This window comes from Stylophora pistillata, chromosome 8, assembly GCF_964205215.1.
Source record: "Stylophora pistillata chromosome 8, jaStyPist1.2, whole genome shotgun sequence".
NCBI classification, from domain to species: domain Eukaryota; kingdom Metazoa; phylum Cnidaria; class Anthozoa; order Scleractinia; family Pocilloporidae; genus Stylophora; species Stylophora pistillata.
In genome coordinates this window covers 24,444,002-24,470,610 of record NC_142526.1, presented here as the reverse complement: position 1 = coordinate 24,470,610, position 26,609 = coordinate 24,444,002, and the positions used below count along the sequence as shown (strand labels likewise).

Below are 26,609 nucleotides of genomic sequence, written 5' to 3'. Positions count from 1 at the left end.
GCCCCTTTTTTTTCTTTTGGAAGGGAGTGGAGTGCGGAACGAGTGCGGAGCACGAGAGCGCTCGTATTCTGCGCAAGTTTAGCGTAATCAGAAACAGACACAGCCAAAGGGAGAACGACGTATATTGTAATGTCACATACATGACCTACCTTTTGCGATGCGTGTTTCCACTGACTTTCCAACAGTGGGCGGCACAGACCGGCTGGGATCGACAAAGAATTAAAAATATTGATAATATTGTTAGTAAACTATGTCAGATCAAAGCTTAGGAGGTCACGGGAAATTTGCAGGCTTATTGCTTCTCCTTCAAGGATTGTTAATGATTTTATTCGTAGTTTTCGTTGGCTACAGTGACGATCTTCTGCCAGCGAATGCTTCAGAAAAAAACTCGAAGGGCGGCACAGTTCATGATAAATATTCTGGTACGTTCAAATTTTTTGTCAATTTTTTATTTGATATTTTTCGTTATTCTGTCACAGCTTCTTTTCTCTCCAATATTAAGAGCTATCAGCGGAAAGTTATAATCCATGATATTTCCAAGTTAAATAATATCAGTTTTAATTATTTAATTATTCAGTGGTCTATTTCTTTCTTCTTGCATCAGTTGTTTGTGTAATTTTAATTTTTAAAAAGTTGAATGTCCGATCTCGGAATTTTTCCTAGTTTTCTTTTTCTATTTTTTGTCTGTCTAAAATTTATCTCCCACAACTTTTATTAAAAAATTAAATTCTACAGTTTTGCAGGTTTGCCCCCAATTATCTTTCTTGATAGATTTTCTGAGTGCATTAACTCCTGATTTTTATTTTTATTAAGTATTTGAAGGACTGCATTTCATGATTTTCATTGGGTTTGGACTTCTCATGACATTTCTTAAGAAATATGGATTTAGTGCCCTGGGATATAACTTCCTTATATCAGCACTGGTTATTGAGTGGTCTACAATGATGCAAGGATTTTTGGACATGCAGAACAGTAAAATTCAACTCGGACTAGATAGGTAATAAACAGGGATTTGGTGATAACAATTAAGTATTGATTATTATTTTAAACCTTTTGATTGTAAGATCTGCAGGTCAATTCTCTACATTGTCTACCATACTTTATCACAAATAAAGCACTGAGGATTTCTTTTCAATCAGATGATATCCCTCTGTCGATATTTTAGTTCTTCTCATTATCTTTCTGCTTAAAAGTTACCAATGTTGTGTGGAGAAGCTCCCTTTTAATCACTCCTGGGGTGAAAGGGCTGATCTCTTTATGTCTATTCCTCGGCTCAAACCAGTTCTCTCTTGTCAATCTGTTGCTTAATATACCTAGCAAGAAGTAAATTACTAGGTACACCAATTTTCTGTGACATGTACTTTAATGGACATTGATGTTGGATAGTTTTTCATAGCTCTTACCTTTCAGAAACTTTTGCACCTGATGCCGTTTAAATTAGTCAATGTTAAGACTTTATACTTGAATTTTATTCATGCCACTATTTTGTTTTTGTTCTTGTTGGCTTTTATTGTTTAGCATGATCAAGGGTGACCTTGCTGCAGTGGCTGTGACAATCACCTTTGGAGCACTGCTTGGAAAAACAAGTCATCACCAGATGCTTATTATATCATTTATTGAAGTGATACTCTACTCTGCGAACAGAGCAATAGGCACTAGGGTTTTCCATGCGGTGGATGCTGGTAGTTCAATGTATGTTCATACATTTGGTGCCTTCTATGGTCTTGCTGTGTCACGCATGTTATATAATAGCAAAATTGTGGCTCATGAGAAAGAGACTTCCAGATATACATCTGATCTTTTTGCCACAGTTGGTAAGTTAAAAAAAATTAAGAGGTAAATCTATATACAAACTTTGGGCATTGGACAGGTACCTGTTAAACTGCTTTGCTGAGTCAGCATAATTTGATAAAGTCAGTACTGGATGTTAGTGGAACATTCCAGCTCATATTTAAGACCAAACAGAGATGATTTCCCTAAATGGTGTTTGCTTTTCAAGCTAGAGTTACATGAGAGAGTTTGGATTTCGTGACTTGTATAGGAAAGGTTGAGGGAGACTTCAAATTAAAGTTTTTTTAAAAAGTCAGTGAAATAATGGATCCATTTTATTTCAGATGTTGCCCTATTTTCTTTTATTGTTTAGAGGAAAGTTTGCTATTAGTTTGGTGTAATGTTTTATTTTTATTTAAGGAACAATTGTCTTGTGGGTTTGCTGGCCAAGTTTTAATGCGGTGCTTGTAGAAGGAGTGGCAAGGCAACGAGCCATTGTAAATACATACTACGCCATCATAACCAGCTGTGTTACCTCCTGTGCATTTTCAGCTCTAATGACAAAGGGGTCAAAATTAAGTATGGTGAGTACTAAAAATATTCCTTTTGTTTGTTGACTGTGCTTGTTCATTATATTTGATTATCTGAATGATTTACTGAAAGCAATGCTTCCAATTTTGCAAATGGTATGAGGTAGTATTCTTTCAAAATGTAAAATGGAAAGCCAAACTTGTTTGTTGTACTGTGGCCCTTATCAGAGTTATAATGTTTGTTGTTTCCCTGAACAAAAGCTTGTGCACTCTGTGGTTTGTTTATAATTTTGAAAAAAAACTTTATGTGCATGCAAGAGAGTGGTTTTCTCTCATTGATGGCATAGTTGTCTAAACTGGATTATTATCAATGACTCTAAGAAAAGTGAATTCAAATGTATGGGTATCTTTTGGATGGATGTTGCGATTCATAGACTAAATAAAGCGTAAAATATTTGCTTTCTGATTGGAAAAGGAATCTGTTTTTGTCTCAACCTAATTGCACTTTCAAACTGGCAGATAACAAGAAACAGGATTAATCAACTGATTTTGTAGTCAGAATTTATAAGCTTGTCATAACATTTGGACATAACTTGCAACAAATTCCTAGAAATAGCTGAGAGGGAAAATTTTAGTTTTCCACTTAGAGAGTTGACATTTAGACATTGGAAAGACTTAATCCAAACTTTTGTTAGTTCTGAAAATAGAGATCTAACTGATTTCTGTTTATCATCTTTTCTATATATTTACAGGTTCATCTCCAAAATGCCAGCTTGGCAGGGGGTGTGGCTGTAGGTACAATCGCACCCATGATAATTCAGCCGTGGGGTGCAGTGTTGATTGGGTTTGTAAGTGGGGCTTTAAGTACTTCCAGCTTCAAATACAGTCAGGTATTAAGCATACAATTTTATTTGTCTGATATGGTTCCAAATGAATTAATTGTTAGAAATGAAATAATTTATTTTTCACTGCATCTTGATGCTGTTCAAATGTACACTTTTGCATCCATTTTTGTACAATTTGTTTTTTAGCCCTGGCTCATAAGAAGGCTTAAAGTTCATGACACATGTGGAGTAAATAGCTTGCATGGATTACCAGGGATCTTGGGAGCTGTAGCAGGAACTATCTCTGCTAGTATTGCTGGTTATAAACTGTACAAAACAAGGTGGGGATCAGCTTAAAATGATTTGCTGATTTAAGACATGTAATGGTTATTGATTAGTTATTCTATTAATTGCATATATTTGTTCAGGATAGTTCAAGCTATAGGAATAAATAATATTAGCAACCTTGTATTTGATGTGGTATTACTTTGCATCTATTTCTGATTTGGCTGAAGATCTTCAAGAGGCATTTTTAGGCACCCAGTCCTTCAATATTGATGAGTTAAGAGTTTAATAACGAATCTTCATTCTGTCAGGAATAGTTATTTGTATATTCATCATTTTAACAGTGCCATTGAGTGATTTAATCACAACTGTACCAGATACTTGACTTTGAGTGTATATGACAGAAGGATATAAAAATAAAAAAGGATAAAATTGAATTGTCATATGTACGAATACACACGTGGAAAGAAGTGCAGTGTTGCAGATTTTCTGATAGTTTCCATTGAATGCTAAAGTTATGATATGTTGGCCATTTGATATTAAAAGGATAGGGCAAATTAAGTTTAAATTCTTCACTAAGTTGCAAATTCTACAGTTCAATAGTTCATACCAAATCTGCAGCACAGTGAACTTTTTATTGGCCACTTGCCGTTCCTACTTCATCTTCGATTTAAGGCATAGTAATCATCATACTTTAATATGTTTTGCCATACTATTAACTATGGTTTTGCCTATTTTCAGTCTCTATACAGTATTTCCTGCAAGGGCCCCCATTTTTAATAGTACCCAGTACTTTGAGTTGGTCAAGTTTGACCCAGATGCTGTGGATGGCCTGGGGTGGAGTTCAGGGAAACAAGCAGCATTTCAGTTTGCTGCTCTAGCTGTTACATTAGCTCTAGCAATAGCTGGTGGACTCCTAACAGGTTAGCTGTTGCCTTTAGGCTATGATACTAGTAGGTAGTAGTGTAATATGTTGTGATTCAAATTTTCCCTTTGGTTTCATTTTTTTTAAACTGGTTTAGAATTTTCAAACTAGTATAAAATTTTTAAGTACACAGCTCATTCTTATTTATTTGATGTTTTACAGGTGTCATTGTCAAGCAACCATTTTTTGATCCTCTTAGGGATGAGGCACTGTATGATGATGGAGAGTTTTGGGAAGTAAGTGTAGTTTTTTCAGTTTTTGAAGGGCATGCGCAAGCACTGTGAAGTGCAACATACTTGTAATAAGCAGTCTAAAAACGAGATAATTAGATTGAGAGGTGTTCGGAAAATGAAGGAGGAAGACTTTTTCTATCCCCCTTCTCATGGAGTCTCTCTTACCTCTTTTCCCTCTATGAGGTTTACTCAAAAGTATTGCCTCGTGATGACACTAGGCGGCTCTTAATTTAGTTGTCAATTAAGATTTTCATTAAATGAATCTTCATGGATGGAAAGTGGTTGGAATTTTTTAAAAGTAGCCTCCATATTTTATATAACCTAGTGGTATAGACCACTTTCATAAATGGCTGCCAGATTAATATTCTTTTGTCTAAATTTAAATTAGCCCTACTGGCCTCATTCTCCAGTAAAAAATTCAAAAGAATACATTATCTCAAGCAAGGCCAGCAGGGCTAATTTAAATTTAAACAAAAGAATATTAATTCGGCAGCCATTTATGAAAGTGTTCTATTATATACACTGCATAGAGATTTATTACCTAGTAAGTAGCAGTATCTTTCCTTTGGGTCACTGTCCCAGGAGCTTTGGTAATTGTGAAGAACAGCTCCTTGAAAGCACCTGTCAGCCCACAGTTGGTTGACTGTCGGCTGATGCATAAGTAACAGGCCACTGATAGGCTATCAATTGGCAATATACCTGAGAATTAATGTCCAAAACAAAACTTTAACTGTACTTTATATATTCTAAATTAAATGTTGACTTACTTAGTCTTCTTACATTGAATCACTTTTGAAATGAGATGAAACCACCTTTTAACCTACAACATTCCTGCTGGGATCTCTCAAATGAAGAAGCATTTTGAATCACCCTTCAGAGCTTTGCAAACCTGGCTCTGTTTGGTCATGTACATGTAAACTATGTATAATTTTTACAGGTCCCGTCTGATTTTCGACCATTACCTGGAACTGTTTATCCCCCAAGAGAAAATAGTGCAGTGCAGGCAGAACAAACTGAATCATTGGTCCAACAAGAAGAAAATGAATCAGAAGAACAGGCTGATGGTCAAGTCTGAAAGTAACATTATCAATTATCATTCTTTATTGATACTGATGGGGTACTTCTGTAAAATACAGGTACTAATTGTAATGTGTGGGTAATGTCTTCTTTGTATTTTATAAAAGAATTTAGAAGCCAATCAATAGCAAACAATTTTTCTCTCACTCAACATAAAAGAAATTCCATTATCAGCTACTGAAAGAATGTTTCATTGCTTTTACAATCTGTGAAAATGTCAAGTAAAGGCTGTTTGTCTTTAAAATGAAAGACAGGATCAATGACTATATTATTTAACGCTAATCTGGATTGTAACTCTCCCTTCTAGATGTTGTACGTTTCATTATGTAGTGAGGGAGAATTTGTTGTTAGATCAAAGTAACTAGAATTAAGACTTTGGCTTTTTTGAAGAGAAACATGTGTCAGGGTGTAAACTGAAACCAAAAAGCCATCTGCTTCAGGGGGCAGGATAACATTGTCATGCTGAAATGTTTGGCAATTCTTGTTACTTATTTTCTGGGTAATGTCTGTAGATTTTGAGGATAATTTACATAATAATCACATCCAGAAATGGAAGGGTTTTATTCTAGTTCTATATTCCCATGTCTATGGTATTCCAGTCGGAATCAAGCAGACTGATTGACATATTTCCATAAAATAGGCTAGGACTTTTCTGTTGATGAATAGTCAAGTAGGGGATACAGTTCCCCTTCCTTTCCTTAATAATTATGTTGTTCTCATCCTTTAAAAAAAGGGGTTGCAGGGTTTTTAAGGTTTTATAGGGATGGTAAGGTGTATGTTAGGCCAGATTATTTAACCCAAAAAATCATAACAATTAAAGGAATGATAAACAGACCTGAAAACTAAAGGGAATTCATTATGATTAACAGTCACTTTTGTCTATATATTTTACATCAAAGAAAACATTAATAAGGAGAATTTAAAGGAGTTTTTTTTTGCAAGCATTTTCACTTCGCAGGCATTTTCACAAATCACAAAGTGGTAGCATATACCTAACAAGACTTTTAAATAAGTTGTCATCTAGCAGAAAGTAGAAATATATAGATCTTTAGAAATTAAAAGAATTATATGCTTATTTAATTGGCCAAATATTTATCATAGGATTTGGTTAATGAACTATTTTAACTTTCAGTTAGTGGCAAACCCAAATTGAAAATATTAAACTTTACTAAACATTATAAATAAACATTTTAATGGCTCATCTATTCATGTTTTGCGTTCATATTTTTCATGGTGTTCTTTGTGAAATCCCATGTAAACAAGTTCTCTTTTTCTCCTGCTTTATATGTTATGTTCCCATTTTAGCATTGATTATTTGATAGGATTGTTATGCTGAATTAGCTTAGGGATCATATGATTGAAAAGGTAGGCATCTGGTATCTCTATGTCTGGGTCTGGCATGAGATCCACAAAGTATAGGATGATTCAAAGTTGCAGTGCACTCTTTCTCAGTAACAAATGTGTTGGTTTCATTTTATTTCTCCTTATTTTATTTCTTGCAAAATATGAACTCAAGATCCAAGGGTGGGGGGCCCAAGACTGAATATTAATTAAGTCCCACAAATATTGAAAGCTCTGCTCCCTCATGGGAAGGTTAATAACCCTTTAACTCTCAGAAGTGATTAACATGTAACTTCTCTCTATAATATCCACACATTATCCAGCAGACAGGTTATGAGAATACTCAAACTTATCAGGTAGAAGTTGTAACCTTGATCAAACACCAAATTCTCATAACCAATTTACAAAGAAATTTGTAGCAGCTAGAGGGGAGAATTCATAAACAGATCTTGGGAGTTGAGGGTTAACTTGGATTGGAGATGCTCCTGATAATTGCTCCAACGTCAGCTTCACCATCTTGGAACTACCCTGGAAGAGACCACTCACTTGGCGAAAGCTACGTTGGGTTACGTGTACTGCTCGCTGAGCGCGTGTTGCCGCGCAATCTCGCGTGCAGCGTGACACGTCTGCATAGTCAGACGAAAACCCTGGGAACTAGTTAGAAATTAATTTTATTCAACATGGCGACGTAGCTTTTGAAATAATTATTGTGTATGACTGAATGAACTTCCTATTTTGATACCGAAAGAGCAGGGAAAACGGCACCTTGAGCACCTTTTATGTTCAAGTACATGTTTTCTCTTGTTTGATGGGATTTGGATGGAAAAAGTGAAGTCACAACGGCTGAAAAACTCTGAAATGGAAACTATGTGACACATCAACATGTATGCCAGAGGTAAGCCCGGGTTACTCTATTTTTTTATCTGAGGTACAGAGAGTGAATTGTATTTATATGCTTATTGATTTTAATTGAGGCGAAATGCTCAAAGGCTTATAATGGTGTAAAATTTTGACTCTGCCTCGCCTCAGTGTAACCTCGAACCTGCCACTTAAACGAGTGACGGAGGCACGGAAAACGTGGAGGTAAACAATAAATAAATAGCATAAATGAATATTAAACTAGAGCAGACAGAGTAAAAATTCTCAGGTTCTTGCTTTGCAGTAAACCTAAAGCTTTAATTTAAATCTGCGGAAAGTTTGAAATCCTTGGAGGCCAAGTTGATGCCACAGGGGACTGGGCAGGTAGGGAATCATGAGTGTATTGCAATGGGAAACAATATACTTGCCAAAGTCATGATAAAATGTGGGAGAAGCACTTGAAATTTACTCTTCCTCAAATAGTTTAGAGACCTGTCTGCAAAGTATGGCAGATGCATGGATATTTGTTTCCTCTCTAACCATACATTTCACCAGCTGACAGAATCCTTTTTGCATGACAAGTTCTCATTGAGTTCTACTATATTCTGCAGACTGGTTGACAGTTACATCTGGAATTTTTTTTCAGAAATATAGCATTTGCCTAAACACCACTCTGCAAACCTTGTACCTGGAAAAGTAGTTTACTTTCTGGCTTATTTCAAATTCACACCAAGCCCAAACTGAAACAATTTGGTTTCATCTCATGAGTGAATAGAGTGAATAAGCCACCGTGAAGAGTTTCCAAAGCTGACATTTCAAGCATTAGCTCTTTGTTGAAGCAACAAAGGGGTAAATGTTATTGTTAATATGAAGGGTTTTACTTTTCAAGGATTTCTTGCTGAGTTGATTTAGACTATGTTGCCACAGGTCTTAAATTTCTTTGAATCTGGGAAAAGTCAAGGAATTCCACTTTGAGTCAGGGAACATTTACATCTTTGAAAGAAGTCAGGGAAAAGTGAAATATTTTTAAACACATGTGATGTTCCTTTTATCGTGGTCCCCATTTTGATAAAAGATTGTTACGCATTCCTTTTCATGATGTCTTTGTGAAGCATGTTCTTTGTTTAATACAGCTGACAGATTCTTGATCATCATATCTTTACTATGTGTAATGCAATTTCGATTTGGTTTGTGAATGAACTCTTGCATTATCTTTTCCTTCTATTTTTATATTTATGGTTTTTTACATCTGTAATTCTTGAGTGCATTTCACGAACATGAAAAATGTTGAAATGGTAGAATACTGTTTAATGAAATTGAACGATGTTTGGTTTCCAAGAAAATCAATCTTTTTTCGTGTTACTTAAGGAATTACTAATTCAATATCATTTGAATATATCAACAAAGTTGAAATGGTAAATTGGCCACCGTTACGATTATAAAAGCTGACGTTTCGAGCGTTAGCCCTTTGTCGGAGTGAATAGAGGAATTGTGGGTTGTGTGTGCTTTTAAAGGCAGAAAATGGAGCTACATGATTAGTGGGAACATGGCAACGAGAAAAACACAAATAAATTTTTGGAATGAAAAGCGTTCATTGATACCTGTGGGATTTAGACTGCTGTTTGAAAGACGAGCTTTTGTTCAAGACACTTCAATACACTGTCTATGACTTGCAGAAAGCATAAGTTTATAGGTGGAGAGGATGGCTGTAAGGGGAAGTAGGAGGCCATTATCAGAATTCATTTGTGAAATTGTTAATTCATTTGGTCAGGGAAATTGGACAGATGTCAGGGAATTTAAAAAAACCTACGACTGTGGCAACCATGTAAACATTAATCAAACTTCTGGGAGACTGCAAATGATACCAGTTTTGAAATGTTTGTCGTACATGTAAAACTTGGTGAAGCATGTTTTAGATCTGGTAACTGTGGTATTTTACATGATATATTTGTCTTAAAATTGATAGGTGTTAACTTAGAAAAAGCTTGAATTAATATGTCTTCCTAGATTTGCAGAAGCTTGCCTAATTAGTTTTTGCTTTAAGGATATAGTAGACCTTTGGGAGTCAATCTTTTAAAATTTTTTTCCAAGTCAAACCAAGGGTTACTTCCAAGGAAAAGTTTTGTAAAAATTTAATAATTATTGAAATGTGCATGATATATTTACAAAAACTTATTTTCAAGCTGAATTCTTCAGTCTGCTGAGGTGTAGATGGCCCATTATAAGATGTCCCAGAGATGATTTTGGTGGCAAAATATCCTTGTCCTTGAATTTCAACCCTACCAATATCTCTTGATCTCACTTCCATGGGGTGATCTTTGCTATTAACTCTGTGTATTTACACTGGACTGTGAACAGGGAAAGATTAAAAGGATAAGAATAAAAAAGAAGACTGGCTGTAAAAGTATGAATTCCCAACACCCTTACATCAGTATGCATATTCTCTGTGCTGTTCTCTTTACTTTTCCTATGGTACTGACAAGGAGAATTTTGTTAAAATTCAAGAGCTACTTTAGCAGGGGTTTCAAATTGTTTTGAAGTAGGTGGCCGACTCTGGAAAAGTAGGCAGCTGACTCTGGAATAGTAGGCAGCCGACTCTGGAAAAGTAGGCAGCCGACTCTGGAAAAGTAGGCAGCCGACTCTGGAAAAGTAGGCGGCTGCGATAACGCTGAGATTGTTTGTCATGAGCAGACTGTTATGACCAGAGTAGCCAGTGACATACAATCAAGTGACCAGTGGATCTCCGGTGGTCACCGGCTTGTTTTGAAACCACTGCTTTAGTTGGTGATAATTTCCTTTATTCCTATGGACTTTTAAGTCCATAAGAATATTTGATTCCAAGGTGATGTTGTAAGGAGAAATTAGAAGTTAGTCATTCTTAACGGGTCAAAGGGTTAAAGAAATTGGATAAAAAATGGCACCAAAACCAAAACAGATAAGGACTTATGGCTGAAGCAGTCTGACTGCTTCCACCTTATCCTCAACCAACAATGAGTTCTGGGGAGCTCAAGCCATTTAAACCTTGAAATCAAAATTGCTGGAAAGCAGAATTAAAATAAGATCTGTCACACACAACTTCTGGATAGTTTCATATCACATACTTTTTAACCAAAATTTGCAAAGCAGCCAGTAGGAATACCAAAATATCCCCACATAAAGCTTCAATAGCTTTACAATTAGATCAAGCCAAAACAGAACGACTTTTGTCAGATAGTGCATTTCATAACTTTTTGACATTGATATAAAGTTTATGGTGGTTACTCTTCAAATATTGCATATTAAGTAATTTTTTTTGTAAAGGAAACTTGCAACAGTGTACTGTATTGTTAAATGAGGCAGGATTCGCTATCCTTGGTGTTTGGCAGTCTTGCTTATACTGTACCCTGTGAAACCTCAGCTAGTGGGCTAGGAATATGTGACATTATTACCTGACTCGGGCAGTCAGAGGGCCAATAACTAAAATCAACCAATCAAAATGCTCTATTGCTGGTCAATATTCTCTCAGTATTGGACCGGGCACTGTTCCGAATGGTCCCGAATGATACTGCACTTGTGTCCCTTTGAACTTCAGTCGTATAATAAATCTCTTATTAACCAAGCATGAGGGCCATACTGGAAGAATATTGGCCCTTGGTCTTTTTTGAACAGACCGAGTGCAGCGAGGTCCATACTGTCAAGACCTCAGACTGATATTCTCCCAGTACAGCCCTCGCGCTTGGTTAATAAGATATATGTAATGTTGTTGAGTGTCAGAACCAGGAGGCTCAAGAGAGGGTGCAGCTTAGGCTGCAAACATCTGTTGGCTAGGGTTTTTTTTTTTTGTCTCATTCATTTAAGTCCCTTCTCCTTTTTATAAGGGTATGATAGGTATAATGTTCAGGTAATCTATATCCAATTACTTGTTTTTACCCACAAGTGGTTGTGATTTACCAAGCACTTTAAATGCACAAGACTCACAAAAATTAAATGTATTGGCTCTAAAATGACACTATAATTCTACAAACAGAACCAGGGTAACTCATGACAGTACCTTATAAGAACTCCTACAGTGAACATTTGTAAGAATTAATCTAATAGTATATTTCATAGTATGTTTCTTTTCACAGGTGGTATAAAGAGTACAATGTATAACAAGAGAACATGGTGGACTGACTTCCTCAGCAGTGTATTAGAAAGTGATACATACATGCAGTTATTCAGGTTAGAAGACAAATAGAATAATTAGATGTTATTAACCAAGTGTGAGGGCCGTGCTGGGAGAATATCGGCTCGAGGTCTTGACAGTACGGACCGAGGTCCATACTGTCCATACTGGTAATTACCTATTTTTAATTATTGGACTAACTGAATGGCTGATTGGCCAACTGACTGACTGACTGACTGACTGACTGACTTATAGAGTGAGGTTTACATAGGTTTCACCCCTCTGTAAGTTTGCCCCTACAAGATCACCCATACCAAGAAAAGTTTGCCCGTAACTAAGATATACGAAGTTTGCCACTTAGCTTTTCTTGTCTTTGAATTTTTTTTTTTATAACAAAAACATGACATTGTTCCTTTTAGGTGAAATAATACTAAGCTTGATCAGCCCGTAAACTTCTGCTTGTAACTCAAATGTTCAGTAATACATTGTACAACAAGTAAGTTGAAGTCAATTCGTGCAATTCAAAAATTGTTGTGTTTAAGACTGATATCAAAGCAGTTACTTGTTTCCTAAAATTTTGTACTCAGATCATACCAGTTACTACTGACATTAAAGAATTTGAAATTAATCTTGGAAAAAAGGATTAGATAGTGATTTGCATTTTAACGGATCAGAAAAATTTAACTCAAGCCTGGTTTCTTGGAATGTTTTTGCCAAGGACAATATATTATAGTGAGAACAAACTACTGTCCTAATACTACACTTTTTTAGTGTGATTTTCTTGGGTTGTAAAGTTCTTTTTCCTGTTAAGGGGCAAATTAAAAATGGGATGAAACCCTCAGTTGGTATTTAGAGATGATCTGACTAACTGACTACTGTAACCAACTGACTGAATTCAAATGACCAATCAACTGACTGATAGAATGTCTAAAATGGCTGAATTACTTACTACATGTAATTACGTATCTAATGTACTGATGGTGTGACCAAGCCACTGACCAAGTGACAACTAGTGGGCTGACAGGCTGGCTGACTTACTGAATCAAGCACTGTTCATAGACTGAGTGGCTGACTGAATGAATAACTGACTAATGATGGACCAAGCAATAGATTGACTTAGTTAATGGCTGACACTCTGACCTAGTGATGGATAGGTGAACTGACTTGCTGACTGGACAAATGGCTGACTTACTGATGGACTTAACTGAATAATTTACCCATTAGTAGACTAGCTCTGACTGTCTAACTGTAAAACTTAGACTAGATAAATGACTTATCAAAAGATGTTTGAACTGATTGGCTCACTGAATAAGTGACAGTCATTGGCTGGCCAACAGACCAACATTGGACTGGTAGCTGATTGAATCACTTGTTCCAGGCATTCAGTCAGTAAAATCAGGCGCGATAGCAGGATTCTTGTTAAGAGCCAGTAACTGCTTAAATTCACCAGCCATTCAAGAAAAGGTTGCTAGCTTTTTCACTGAGAGCTGGGACTGGAATATTTACCAAAGTTATCCAACAATTTCTTTTCAATTTTTGGAAAAACATTACATGTCTTCTTCCAACCAAAGTTGTGAAGATATCTATCACATGTTATTGGTTTGAAATACAATATATGTTGAAGAGATCCTGCTTTTTTGGCCAAATTCATTCCTCACAGTCACCTCAATGGGGGCCTATGCAGCCCTCACATCCCCAGCATGTGGGGGGGGGGGGAGGGGGTAACAAAGCTACCAACTATTTCTTTTCTTTTACCTCCTATGATAAAACTTAGCAAGAACCCTGGATAGTAATGGAGTAAAAAGCAAGGTAGGTTAGGGTCAGGCTATGTGACTTGACCCAAACCTGTTTCCTTCTTTTGCTCTGCTGCTACTATCACATTGTTCATTTAATTTGTTCTGTTTTACTAACTGAATGCCTGGAACAGGTTATTGGTGGGATGACTAAGTTACTGGCTTTGTGACTGCCTAACTGGGTGAATGGCTAGATCACTGACTGACTGACTCTGTGATGGACTAACTGACTGACGAGTAATTTTTTGCTTCTCTTCTATGATAGGTCAATAGACCTTTTGAACTCCAGTATTAGCCATATCATTTGTGACTGATTGATATTAAAAAAAAAAAAAAAAATAGCATTTAATGGTTGAGAGTACAAAGGACAATTTTAATAAGAAGCAAAATTTTACTTGACTTGGTAATTGTTAACTTAAGTCTGTAAAAATACGGTCAATTTGAAAATATTAACCAGCCAGTCTATAGGTGATCAACTTCCGCATGGTGAATGAAAAAGAAAGAAAATGGAGTAAAAAAAATGGCAGGAAAATTTTAAGATATGGTTTTAGGAGTGATGGGCAAATAAATTGATGAGGGTGAACTTACAAATCAAGCAACTGTAAAGTGTTTGGCTGATCAGTGTAGATTTTTAGGTTAGTATTTGAATTTTTTCTCCAGGGTGGTGACATGGAGTACAGTTGGAGACAAATTTAGTGCAGAGATGGAGTTGTGTTCGACTAAATTCTACTCCTTTGTTATTTTATTTCTCCATTGTAGATAAAATGAAACTTTGCCATAAATTATCAAGTAAAACCTTAAGGACCCCTAAGGAGTCAGGAGGGCGAATCTGAGGAACATGTCTTTTCAAACATGATTTTGCGAATGCCTGGATGTGTTTACCGTCTCTTATGGCATGACACCTCAACTTCAGCATAAGGTAGGTGAGCTTCATTTAGCTCCAAATGGAAACTTAAGTTATTTGCTGCCTGGGTCTCTATTCTCAGACCACACAGTTTGGTGATTTCACGTTGTTGTTCTGCAGAGGACAAAGAAATGTACCAAATTTTTAAACCCACGTGCTGAGCTTTTGCTCTGCTCGTAAAATCTTTTGTTTTATCACGTCTTATGTCCTCGTTGCCGTGGTTTGCTTCAGGTACCTTATGTGGCCAATTTGTTAGTCTTTCTTGTTCATGAACCAATTTTTTTTTTGCAGATGAACAATTTTTCGTTGAAGACTACATTCGTGGAGGAATTGTTAGTGATGTGAACTTGGATTGCAAGTTTCAAGCCAATAGTGATTGCAGGTTAGAAAGTTGTGCATCTTTTGTGTGTCAGAGGGATGTTGCGATTTAGTGTAAGGTCCCAGCGGTGAACTCTCGGTCGTGTAACATGTTCACTTTAAAACATTGAGAGAATTGCTCCATAGTTCAGATTGCGCTGTAATAATTGCAGGGAAATTAAGACGTTCGGCCAAAGATAGGTTGATCCTAGCCCTAGACTCAATTTAGAGATACCTCACGATTCATTAATTTAATTAAGGTCAAAAAACCCCCACTGTTTGGCTTTGATGAAATTGTTGGAATTTGATCTTCCTGCTCTTTTCGCCTCAGGATTTGTCCAACCAGCATAATGTAACGATTAATGTATTGAAAATAATTCGTCTGAAATGTTGTCTCGACGTGCTGAACACACAGTTAGCAAACCAATTGTTTGTTAGTAATAAAATTTTTTCTTTAGGGCATGTTTAGGTTTTTTCTTTTTACTATTAGCTTGTACGGTAGTTTGAATGTATAATACGGAATTCAAAAGTGCTTAGCCTGACAGAAAATTCACGTGCAAAACGCAACGAAAACGAGCAAATCATATACCAAGAGTGAATTTCACACTATCGGACGATAAGAGAAAAAGAACTCAAAAAAAAAAAAAATAAGAGAAACAAAATTGAGTGAAACTGTACATTTATTGCCTTCTGTTTTAGGATCATCCCTCTCACTTAGTTTACAATAGTAGCTCTAATTTTATCAGACGACGACTCAAAGTCCTTTTGTTCGAGGTTCTACTTTCTTGCGATTTCAGTCAGTGTTTTGAATAAATGTAGTTGGTTGAATCAGTGCCAAAAGTAGCCTTCTAATTATAGTTTTTTTCTTTCTTTTGCTTTCAGTATCAAGAACGTCAAGATAGTTTTACATCAAGGATCATAGAAAAACAGGAAGTTGAGGAAAGAAGAAAAGAAGGAATTGTACATTTACCCTTCTACTTGTACAACTTAATGTAAAAGAATAAAAAAAGTTACCTGTCGACCGTCCTCCACCACACCCACCCCTAAGAACAGTTTTTTTTTTAAGTATTTCTACGAGTTATCTACCTTGTGGAAGAGACATTAATTTCAAACGCATTCGTTTTCTGTAACAAAATATTTGTATTAACACACATGCGTGTTAAACGATATTGTTACCACATAGAAGACAACTTTCATCAATAATTAAACAACTGTCTAGCAGACAGTAGGAGATCGACCACCAATTTTTCATTCCTTCCAGGGATAACATTTCTCCTTGGCTTCTTAATGTGTTCACTTTTCATGAAATCTGCGAAGCGATAATTATAACATAACCAAAGTAAAGCGCGCGCTCTGATTAGTCAATTTAGCGTCCCCCATTTGCCCATGGGTGTACGCTGCTCACGTGAGCAAATGCAAAGACTTTTTACGCGCGCGCTTGTTTTTTTCTGGTCGCGTAAGATTTATTAAATAAAAGGGAACTCTTTAACTACAATGTATCAATGTTATGTTATAAAACAAATGGTAAACACCACAGCGTACACTATTGAGTTATGGATGCACTTGGGAGGTCTGCTAAGCACTCGAGAAGCTAGAGTCGCTCTCGGCTATCGCCTCGAACGACTCTTACGCTTCTTTCGTGCTTAGCAACCTCCCGCGTGCATCCATAACTCAATAGTGTACGCTGTGGTGTTTACCATTTGTTAAAGAGAGAACTTAGAATGAGCCGCAACGTAACGTTGTGATACACAGACAAATTAGGGTCGTTACAAATATCACGAAATTCCACTTGCCAGGCTCATCTCCCATGGCATTATTTCTAAACTTTCAATCTTCATGCTACCAAAAAGGAAAAAAACGTCCTCTCATATGACAATACAGAAAATCTATGTGGATGTACACGACGTTTCAACTTATTTGCAGTTGTAAATTAGTAGATCTCTTTGAAAAAGACAAATTACACAGAATTGAGAAAATATACCTAAATAAATAGGCCATTGAAGAAACGTGAGAGGACTGGGACGAGTTTATTAAATTGATTACATTGAAAATCTAAACATTTCAACTGAAAAGTTACTGAATGAAAAGCTACCTAGCCAAGTTTGAGAGTTTTCAGTGGAAAAGTGTCCAAATTGGAACCTTGCAAAAGTTGCAAAAATTCCATACAAACGCTTAAAATTTTTTGCCCTGTCTACCCAATCGATACATATATCTTATTAACCAAGCGCGACGGCCGTACTGGGAGAATATCGGCCCGAGGTCTTGACAGTACGGACCGAGCGCAGCGAGGTCTGTACAAGAAAGACCGAGGGCCGATATTCTTCCAGTACGGTCCCGAGCAAGCTTGGTTAATAAGAGATTTATTATACGACTGAAGTTCAAAGGGACACAAGTGCGGTATCATTCGGGGCCATTTGGGACGGTGCCCGGTCCAATACTGAGAGAATATTGACCGGCAATAGAGCATTTTGATTGGCTGACTTTAGTTATTGGCCCTCTGACTGCCCGAGTCGTGTAATAAAAACTCTCTATTTTAGGTGATATTTGAAAGGCTGTCATTTTGCCATTTTTCTCCTCTAAATACTGAGAGAATATTGACCGGCAATAGAGCATTTTGATTGGCTGACTTTAGTTATTGGCCCTCTGACTGCCCGAGTCGTGTAATAAAAACTCTCTATTTTAGGTGATATTTGAAAGGCTGTCATTTTGCCATTTTTCTCCTCTAAATACTTCTATTCTTGCTTAAGACTCTCAAATTTAGTTGATCTTTCATCTGAATATGTTAGTTTTTCAAACAAATGGAAAACAACCACACTCTCTCCCAGTCCTCTCACGTTTCTGCAATGGCCTATTACATGTGGCTAGAGTCCAAATGAACCAGGAGTATTTCTTCTGTACATTCACTTCAATTATTTGGAAAATTCTGAACAAGATTAAAAGCCTCCCCGAAAATTTAAAGTTCTCATTTCATTCGTTTTCTTTACGTAAACCTTACCAGGCCAAATTTCAATAAACAAGACATTCTCAAGTTTAGCGCCCCAATCAGTGTTTTGGATTACCGGTAGTTCTGGAGATTTGATTTAGCGAGTTAGTCAGGAAATCCTGTTGCTAAATTAACCTAGAAACTTACCAAGTTTGTTTCGGTTGTTGAAAGAAAACATCCGGCACAATAACTTGCAAGTCGGCACCAGCATCTTTCCTGACCAGCCCTCAGACTAGGTACTAGGTTTTACCTGGATAACAAAAAATAATAGTGTAAACGAAAAGTGAGCCAAAACTCAACACAAACAGTGGCATGGTTACCAGCAATAAGAAAATACCCATCAACCATAAATTGCAAATATGCTCTATATTGTTAATCTGTTGTCTTCTGTTCTGTGGTAACTACCTGTATTTTTTCAGTAAAATTATCTTTATCTTCCTTTATTAAAGGAGCATAAAAAAATCTCTATTGGTAAGACTGATTATCTCTTAACTACATTTGAAAAAGACAAAAAAGTCAGATCTTCCCCAAAGCAGCTTATTCATCAAAAGCAATCATTTGGAGGGAACAGAAAGCTGATACCTTGAATCAAATCACAGCCCACCAGAAACACTGATGTATCTTGACTTAAAATACGGAGTCACTTATTCAGGCATTATTTTACTCCAGAGAGGCTTAGGGGTGCTTCTTAGGGGCCAAAGAAGTTCACAGGAACCAAATTTCGGGATACCATCTTCGTCAGAAACTGCGTAAGTTTGGTATCTAAGGAGAAACTCAGAACGTTTCTTGTAACTTTAGAGTTGACCCCCACCTTTAAATTTGGCAAATGAATAAAGGGGTTAAGTTTCTGTTGGTCAGTTCTTAGTTACCCATCTCTTGCACAAAGTCCACTCTCTGTTCAGCGCATCAAGACAGTCCAGTGGCTGAAACATTCAACACACTAACTGCATACCCTTTTCCTTTTTTTCTTGTGGGACCAAGTCTTTGCATCACAGATTAAGACTAATGAAGAGATTTGTTGAGTGAAACTGACTCCTTTTGTGGGTCAGTTCTTAGTTACTCATCTCCTGTACAAAAGTCCACTCTATGTTCAACGTATAAAGACAGTCCAGTGGCCAAAACACTTTCACACTCAATGCATATCCTTTTCCTTTTTTTGTGGGACCAAGTCTTTGCATCACAGATTAAGACCAAGAAAGAGATTTGTTAAGTGACACTGACTTCTTGGTGGGTCAACCCTTAGTCTTCTATCTCTTGTACAAAGTCCACTCTCCATTCAGCGCATAAAGACAGTTCAGTGGCCAAAACACTTTCACACTCACTTCATTTCCTTTTCCTTTTTTGGTGGGACCTTTTCTTTGCATCACAGATTCAGACTCAGGAAGAGATTTGTTGGATGAACATGACTCCTTTGTGGGTGAACTGACTATTTTTTGGGTCTACTTTGGTTACCCTTGCTGAAATCCAAAAAATCAATTTCAATTCAAGCCTACTACTACGCAAACCACGAGGAAAAAGGATGGAATGTATCTTGTGTGCATATTTTAGACTCATTACCTATTATATCATCTTTTTGTTTGACTTAAATCAGTACTTATCTCACATATGTCAGCTGCATGATATAAGATCCAGGAAGAGAGGCAGATGGTATCTTTCTTATCCTAGGAAGGAAGGAAGGAAAACATAATTACACAGGCATATTAAATAACATTCACAAAATATTGAAGAATCATAACAGGACGATGTAAGAGTTCTTCCTTCTAGTCTTCATATAAACACCATCATTGAATAAGAGCATATTACCAAAATTTAGTTGATTCTGTGAACTTTTCATGGCAAAAAGTTTTTTGCGACAGTGTGATACTTCATGCTAAAACAGCTTATAAGCACTCTCTCAAACACTTCATAAACACTATAATCATCTAAGACTACAATCAAATTCCCAATGTATTCTGTAATAATAAGACTCTGTAATATAAAAAAACTGAAATGACTTTATAAGGAACTCCTTCCAGGAAAATACATTAAAATCATCAGCTATCTAATAATCTTACTCTTAAATTGTTTATGTTCACAAATTATGTTAAACAAAACATTCATTGTATGGAACCCAAATTTAAGAAAAATATAACTAACTGAAAACTACAGTGCACTTAGAAAAATTACTATTCAACCAATTATAATCATCCCTTAAACCAGCATCTTTGCTATTTGTAATTCAAATAATATCCACAATCACCAGCCCTGTCCACTAAATTGCTACAAAGGAAATATCTGAAGCCTTGGCCTAAACTTTGAAGTATAATTTCTGCTGCATTCTTGAGTTACTTTTTTCAAAAAAATAACTGTACGTTAGCACATAGAGTAGTGTATTTTGGTGTAAATAATCTGAACAGTGCAATTTGATGACTATCTCAAAGCAATCTGATTAACACATTTTTTTTTGGTGGATCTCAAAGCAATGTGATTGGTGCATTTCTTTTGTTGTATCTCAAACCAATCAGATAGTAGATTGTATTGTGCCAATCAGAGTGTTCTTGCTAATTTGTGGTTTGACAGATAGATATATATATACATATATACATATATATATATATATATATAGATAGATAGATAGATACATACATACATACATAGATAGAAACTTTATTAACGTGTCAAAGAACCTTCTAGTTTGGGAGATATCCCATACTAATGTGGGGACACAAATAAAATGGATAAAAATTATTTACAAAGAATATTACCTACTTAAGAATAAAATTAAGTCATATCATGTATGAAAAAATAGGAAATGAATTAAGAAGTACATAGAGCACAGCCCCTGTAGCCATCATCTAATAGGGAGCTGAGGTCATGCTTACGTATGCGGTTTTTGAAACTAGCTGATGCTGTGGCTGATCATCAGGCAGGTGACAGGTCTTCAAATTTCAGTGAATCAATGTGTGACTCGGGGAGAGTGGTTCGCAAATTAAGGAAACATATTAGTTGTGTCGGGAAAGCAGTGGAGTTGTGATCATTGAATGACTATGGTTATCCTTTGTTCTGTAGGAGACTGATTGGAACATGAGAAAAATTTTGAATCAAATATTGCTTGAGATGTTGATGGGAGCAACTTCGAGAATACCCAGCCACTATTGACCGCTATGAATGGATTGCTCCCATGTTCCCAATGTCGAAAAATAATCTTAAAAGAGAGGACATTTAAACCACATTCAAGCTTTCCTGAAGTTGAAGAATAATGAAATGATATGGCCATTAAACTCGTGCATCTGCAGTCCCACACTCATAACGTTGAGGAATGATATATCGAGGCTGTTAACTAGTGCTCCCATAATTCTGTGCTTTTGAAGTGAAAGAATAATTAAAAGAAAGGGGAAGTTTAACTAGTGTTGACACAATCCTATGCTTACTTCATTTCATTTTCTCAAGTGGGGGATATTTCATTGCTATATATGAGTTAATCAGTGATTCCAATTTGAATTTTGCTTAAAGAACGAGGTAACAATGACATCTACAAGAATTGTGAGCTCATCTACACAGTGTAATGGTTGTCCTTTGCGAGGACTTCATTGCCATGATCTGTTGGGATTAGAAAGGTCATCAGGGAATTTTTTTCCACCATTTGCAAGTTAAAATGTGCATGTTATTCACTTATAATGCACACACTGTCAGCTAAAGGCCTAACACAAATTTAGCACTAGAGCATGTTGTTTTGGAAGGGCTAGTTTTGCTAACTCTGGTAAAACTTGTGCAAGGCATTTGCATGAATCATATTTGATTCAATTTGACAATCTTGTTTTTTGCCTTGTGGTTGCTCTTTTTTCAAGGTTGAAAAGACCACCAAGTTATATTTGCCAAATATCTGTTTCTTTTTGCTTCTAAAAGTTCTCCATGAATTAAATATTGTTTAAGCAATACTTTCCCACTACAATTGTGTTTACTTTTTACTTGCCAGTATGGACTAGACTCTTTCAGAAGAAATTCCCTTCTCCAGTAAACAACATTAAATTATGACATAATTCTACCTCTGTCACTGAAAAATATTTCACAAGGAACATAATGGTTCAGTTAGTCATTTTTCCACGCAACTCTCACATGCTTAGACATTTTCTACCAATAAAATTTGCTTTTAGCTACCTTGGACTTTACTCCACTGCATGTCAATTCCCTGTAACAACCTGCATTTTATCACATATTTTACATGCACAGGGCAAAGTCCAGATAGGCAACAACCAATTAAGGAGAACACATTGTTATGCTTTAAAAAATGACACTTTTCTCTTTGTTCAATCTATTTTCACTTCTTCGAAGAAAGGAGACCCAAAAATATCTTTGTCCAGAGGCTATTAGAGATAAAATTATATAGAAAATATTTTGAGGCAACTATCTGTTACTGAACAAGAGGCTACCTGGAGCCTCTATTCAGGCCAGATTTGTGGTTCAGAGGATTGAATTGAATTGGTTGGAATTGAAGGCTTTGCTGTTTTAGCAAAATCACTGTTGAGTGCTTTTCATTCTTTGTTAACATGGAGAGTTATGAAGATTAAGATTTTGGAACAAGTTGATGCCATCCATGACAATTTGGAAATACTAAAATTGCCAGAGGAAATGCAGGGTCACTCAATAAAAATTTGCATTTAAACTCAATGACTTTGTTTACAAGGATTTCTCCTGCTTACATCTAATAACAAACTCTGAAGTTTTTTTTGCCTTGAAATGATATATCACAGAAGGCATTTTATGGGTCGCAAGTTTTTTGACTGATTGAAATTTAATTTATGTAGCAGTGACTCCCACAAGTGTTTTTTTGGCAGAAAAGCATAGTTGTTTCATCTGCTACATTAATCAACTGATGGATCCAATCACCAACAGTTACAATGAGACTATCGTATTAATTAATCAAATTTAAACAATCAGCCAATAAACTTTTACTGTTCCCAAGGGTTGTTGTTTTCATCAGTACATTAACAATAGAAGTGATTCATAGTATTAGGTTTCTACTTTAGATAAATATATTTAAGTTCACTCGAAAGATAAGTATAAACTGTAACAAGCCTGGTTATTGGCCCAGCGCTTCAAGCCTGACGGACACTCAATGCTAAAACTCAACCTTGTTCCTGGGCTATGTCCACCACATCAATTTATCTCAACTAAAAAGTACTACGTAATGCCTACTGTGCATTTTCCTGCGCAGGAAAAAACAAACTGAATTACTGATTCTGGTAGAGCCAGAGTAGTAATTATAACAACTTTTGAAGAAGAGACAGCAATAAGTGTTAATATAGCCTAAGAGCAGGTTGTTGTTTGATCTTGTCAGGTAATGTTAGAAAGAGAGTGTTGCGTGAAAAGTGTAAATTAGGGCTGTGGAGGGGACTGCAGGAAGTGTGGTACCAATGCAGTCTATTTTCGCCAACAATTATTCAGACACCAGTGTCAGTTACTTACTTGCTTAAATAGTGCTATCTACTGCAAGGATCGTGCATCATACGTATCTAATACCGCAGTTCAAAATATATGAACTTCATATATTTCATTGTATCTTATTTATCACTTTCACGGGTTTATTACGAATCAACTTAACGGCCTGCTCCCAGTTGGCTTGTTAGCTCAATTGGTAGAGCGCTGCACTAGTATCACAGAGGTCAGTGGTTCAAACCCCGTACAGGCCTGATTTTTTTCAGGTCTGATTTTTGCTATTGCTTAAATAGTGCTATCTACTGCGAGGATCGTGCATCATACGTATCTAATACCGCAGTTCAAAATATATGAACTTCATATATTTCATTGTATCTTAGTCTAACCAATATTAAGTGGTCACCCATGGGGAATGGCATGGCTTAATACAGGTTCCAAAGATAAGGTCTAGATTAGGAGTATTATAAAAAAACAATAAACAATAAACAGTGCCACTTTATTCCATAATTGACCACTTAATGTACAAAATCTTGCTCTAGGTTTTATTAAGAGGTCCCTCATTCAGGGACCACTCAATACAGTTAAAAGACAATAAAAACAGGCTGTTAGGACTGAGTAAAGGGTGACTGTGACCACTTAATAGAGGGGACCACTTGATAAAGGTCACTGCTTAACAGAGCTGGTGAAATTACAGTGATTAAGGGGGAAATAAATTTGGGATTTTGACAACTGACTACTAAATACAGGGTGATCACTAAATTGGTGCTTCTTAAGCTAATACAAGTGAGACTATAAAAAGTAAATGTCTACAAATTTGCACACCTTTAAGTAAAATCTGTCTTGATTTGCCAGACTATTTGCTTTTTTCTTGATATACCACTAAAACAAGCCATTAAAATAACATTGCCTACCTATCTGAATAATTCAGTGCCGTCTTCTTGTAGAGGGTCAGAGACATCAATCTACTTTGTTTCCTTTTATCACCATCGTATCCCTTTTTGCTCCTGAATAAAAATAAACAGATACACTTGAGAAATTTTAAGAATTCCATTTACATTGTCTGGTGTAAACCTATGAAGTTAATATGATTATTGACAGAGTAAAGTTATCAGCTTACAGATTATTAACCATAAGTCTTTTCCCTAAAGATATCTCAAAAGAAATGTAGGGAACAAATTAATGTTTAACTGGAGTCAGACACATCAATGCCCCTACTTTTTCTGTTGGTTTTAGAGACCATATTCTGTGAATCAATCAGGAAGGTAGGCAGTTAGTAGATCAGTCAATCAACCAGTAGGTGGATCAGTCAGTCTATTGGTCAATCAGTCAGTCAGTGAGTCATTCAGTGGTTTAAAAAAAAAATACTGCCCCTCACAAATAGGAACTCAATGATCAACAACGGTGATCATCTGTAATGCAGGAACAAAAATCTGGATTGACCTCTCTAGCAAACTCAAACGTTTTTGGAAATCTGAATATTTTCAGAAGAAAGAGTTCAGTTATCCATGAGCTGATAATTTTACTCAGTAATCATATCATCATAAAATGGGCTGTGGTTAGTCATTGTGGTAAATAACACTTTAAAAGAGATAATTATGTAATTGCTTGTCTCATGGTGTGGTCACTTTGGATGTGGATTGCGAGGTTTCAACAGTATACTACTAGTCTCCTTGAGGCCATAAGGTCAATTGAGTACATGTCACCTATATGCTGTTGTGCTCAGCTGTGATTGCATGGAATTCCTCAGGTGTGAAAGAAGCAATTCACCAGAAGATTTCACCCTGACAACATCAACAAAGACAGTCAAATTGAAATCTCAGTAGCCTGAATGCCAAAGATCAAAAAATCACAACAGCAGGAGAGCCATATGGCAGCAGACTGCAAAGGGAACCTGATCTGAAAGATGCACTGACTACAGCCCTGGAATTCCATCCAATCATAGCTGAGCACAACAGCATAAAGGTAATGCATACTCAGTTCACCTTTTTATGTGAAGAAGACTAGCAGTATGCAGTCGAAATGTTGTGATCCACATCCCAAGTGACCATGTTCTGAGACAAATGATAACATTTCTCTTTTAAAGTGATCATATCATGTTCACATGTAAACATCGGAAAAATTCTTCCATGACTCTTTGTTTTTTTACACTTTTTTTCCACACATAAAACTATTGCTCACTGCTGGAAAGTTTTCCCAAGGAGGTGAGGAAAGAGTTAAGATCATGATAAAAAAATCACAATTGTTTCATTGAGTTTACCTATCGTAAAGAGTAGACTGTTTTGAATTTCCAAAAAGGTCAGGGGTCCATAATTACTCTGTTGGGAGTTATAAATGCAGAGATCACTTATAATAAGTGTATAAACACCTATATAAGGAACCACCTTAGTCAGTGCGTTGGGCATTCATGCAGCCTTGGATGAATGACGCTAGTTTTGTAGTTTTCCACCATGTCTAAACACGAATTGTATGTAAAAGTTCTTCTAGCTACTTTAACTTACTCATCAATTCTTAATTTTCAAAGACCTGGAGTTTGCAAGTCTCCATTATTCCTTAATCACAACCTAAAGTGAGAAATAAATCATAACTGTTGTACATCCGTAAATGTAGAAGAACCTCTCTGGAGCTCAATGAACTCCATGTTGCTATAAACTTGCTGCTAAGCTTCAATTTTTCTTCAAAGTAATGCGATGCAAGTCTTACCTCGTAGAAGTAAACAAGACTTCCTAATCCGAATAATCCAGGTATTTGTAAACTTCTGCCTCTCGAACAGACTCAAGCCCTCAAAAAAGTGAGCTATTATTGGACAAAAAGTATGACAGATGGTAAAATGAGTAAAAACTTAAAGACATGTTCGTCCTTCTCGTGCAATTCCAACAAGACCTTGACCCCAGGGACTGCTCGGTTGTCACAAAACCCGCCATTTTGAAAACCAAGAGGCCCCTGGGAACTAAACGGTACTGAGGGACGGGAAAAGGCATTTCCTTGAGAGTTCTTGAATATGCGATTAAATTTTTTTTAATCTAAAAGATGTAAATTGATTTTTATCGATAAATGGCATTCGTAAAAAAACTATCAACGAAAAGAGGAAATTGATAGAGAAATAAATACTTTTATGACAAGTTTGAAGCACTCATAATTATTGATTAATAAATTCTTCATTTGAGTGATCG

General features: G+C 36.3%; 1 protein-coding gene and 1 long non-coding RNA gene across 8 annotated transcripts; one reads left to right on the top strand and one right to left on the bottom strand.

The window, feature by feature from the left end:
- The first annotated feature begins 170 nt into the window (after window positions 1–170).
- On the top strand, window positions 171–12,043 carry LOC111335436 (ammonium transporter Rh type A). 3 transcript variants are annotated; one of them, XM_088730321.1, is made up of 11 exons: window positions 171–422; window positions 814–997; window positions 1,519–1,814; window positions 2,191–2,354; window positions 3,053–3,190; window positions 3,332–3,465; window positions 4,151–4,332; window positions 4,497–4,570; window positions 5,505–7,880; window positions 8,148–8,227; window positions 11,950–12,043. In XM_088730321.1, the coding sequence occupies exons 1-9, from the start codon at window positions 251–253 to the stop codon at window positions 5,640–5,642; spliced, it is 1,482 nt and encodes a 493-aa protein (XP_088586447.1). In that variant the 5' UTR covers window positions 171–250; the 3' UTR covers window positions 5,643–7,880; window positions 8,148–8,227; window positions 11,950–12,043. The 3 variants fall into 3 exon arrangements, with proteins under 3 accessions (XP_088586447.1, XP_088586448.1, XP_022797068.2); XM_088730322.1 differs by lacking the exon at window positions 8,148–8,227 and adding an exon at window positions 8,015–8,068; XM_022941333.2 differs by lacking the exon at window positions 8,148–8,227.
- LOC111334707 (uncharacterized) lies at window positions 9,958–26,367 on the bottom strand. Of its 5 annotated transcripts, XR_002695262.2 has the most exons (5): window positions 26,140–26,366; window positions 25,938–26,000; window positions 24,351–24,443; window positions 18,172–19,685; window positions 15,704–16,350 (listed from the first exon to the last, which is right to left on the bottom strand). It is a non-coding gene; the product is annotated as an uncharacterized LOC111334707 (long non-coding RNA). The 5 variants fall into 5 exon arrangements; XR_015990622.1 differs by lacking the exons at window positions 15,704–16,350; window positions 25,938–26,000 and adding an exon at window positions 9,958–10,191; XR_002695265.2 differs by lacking the exon at window positions 25,938–26,000 and having other exon boundaries at window positions 26,140–26,363.
- Between the last annotated feature and the right edge of the window lie 242 nt (window positions 26,368–26,609).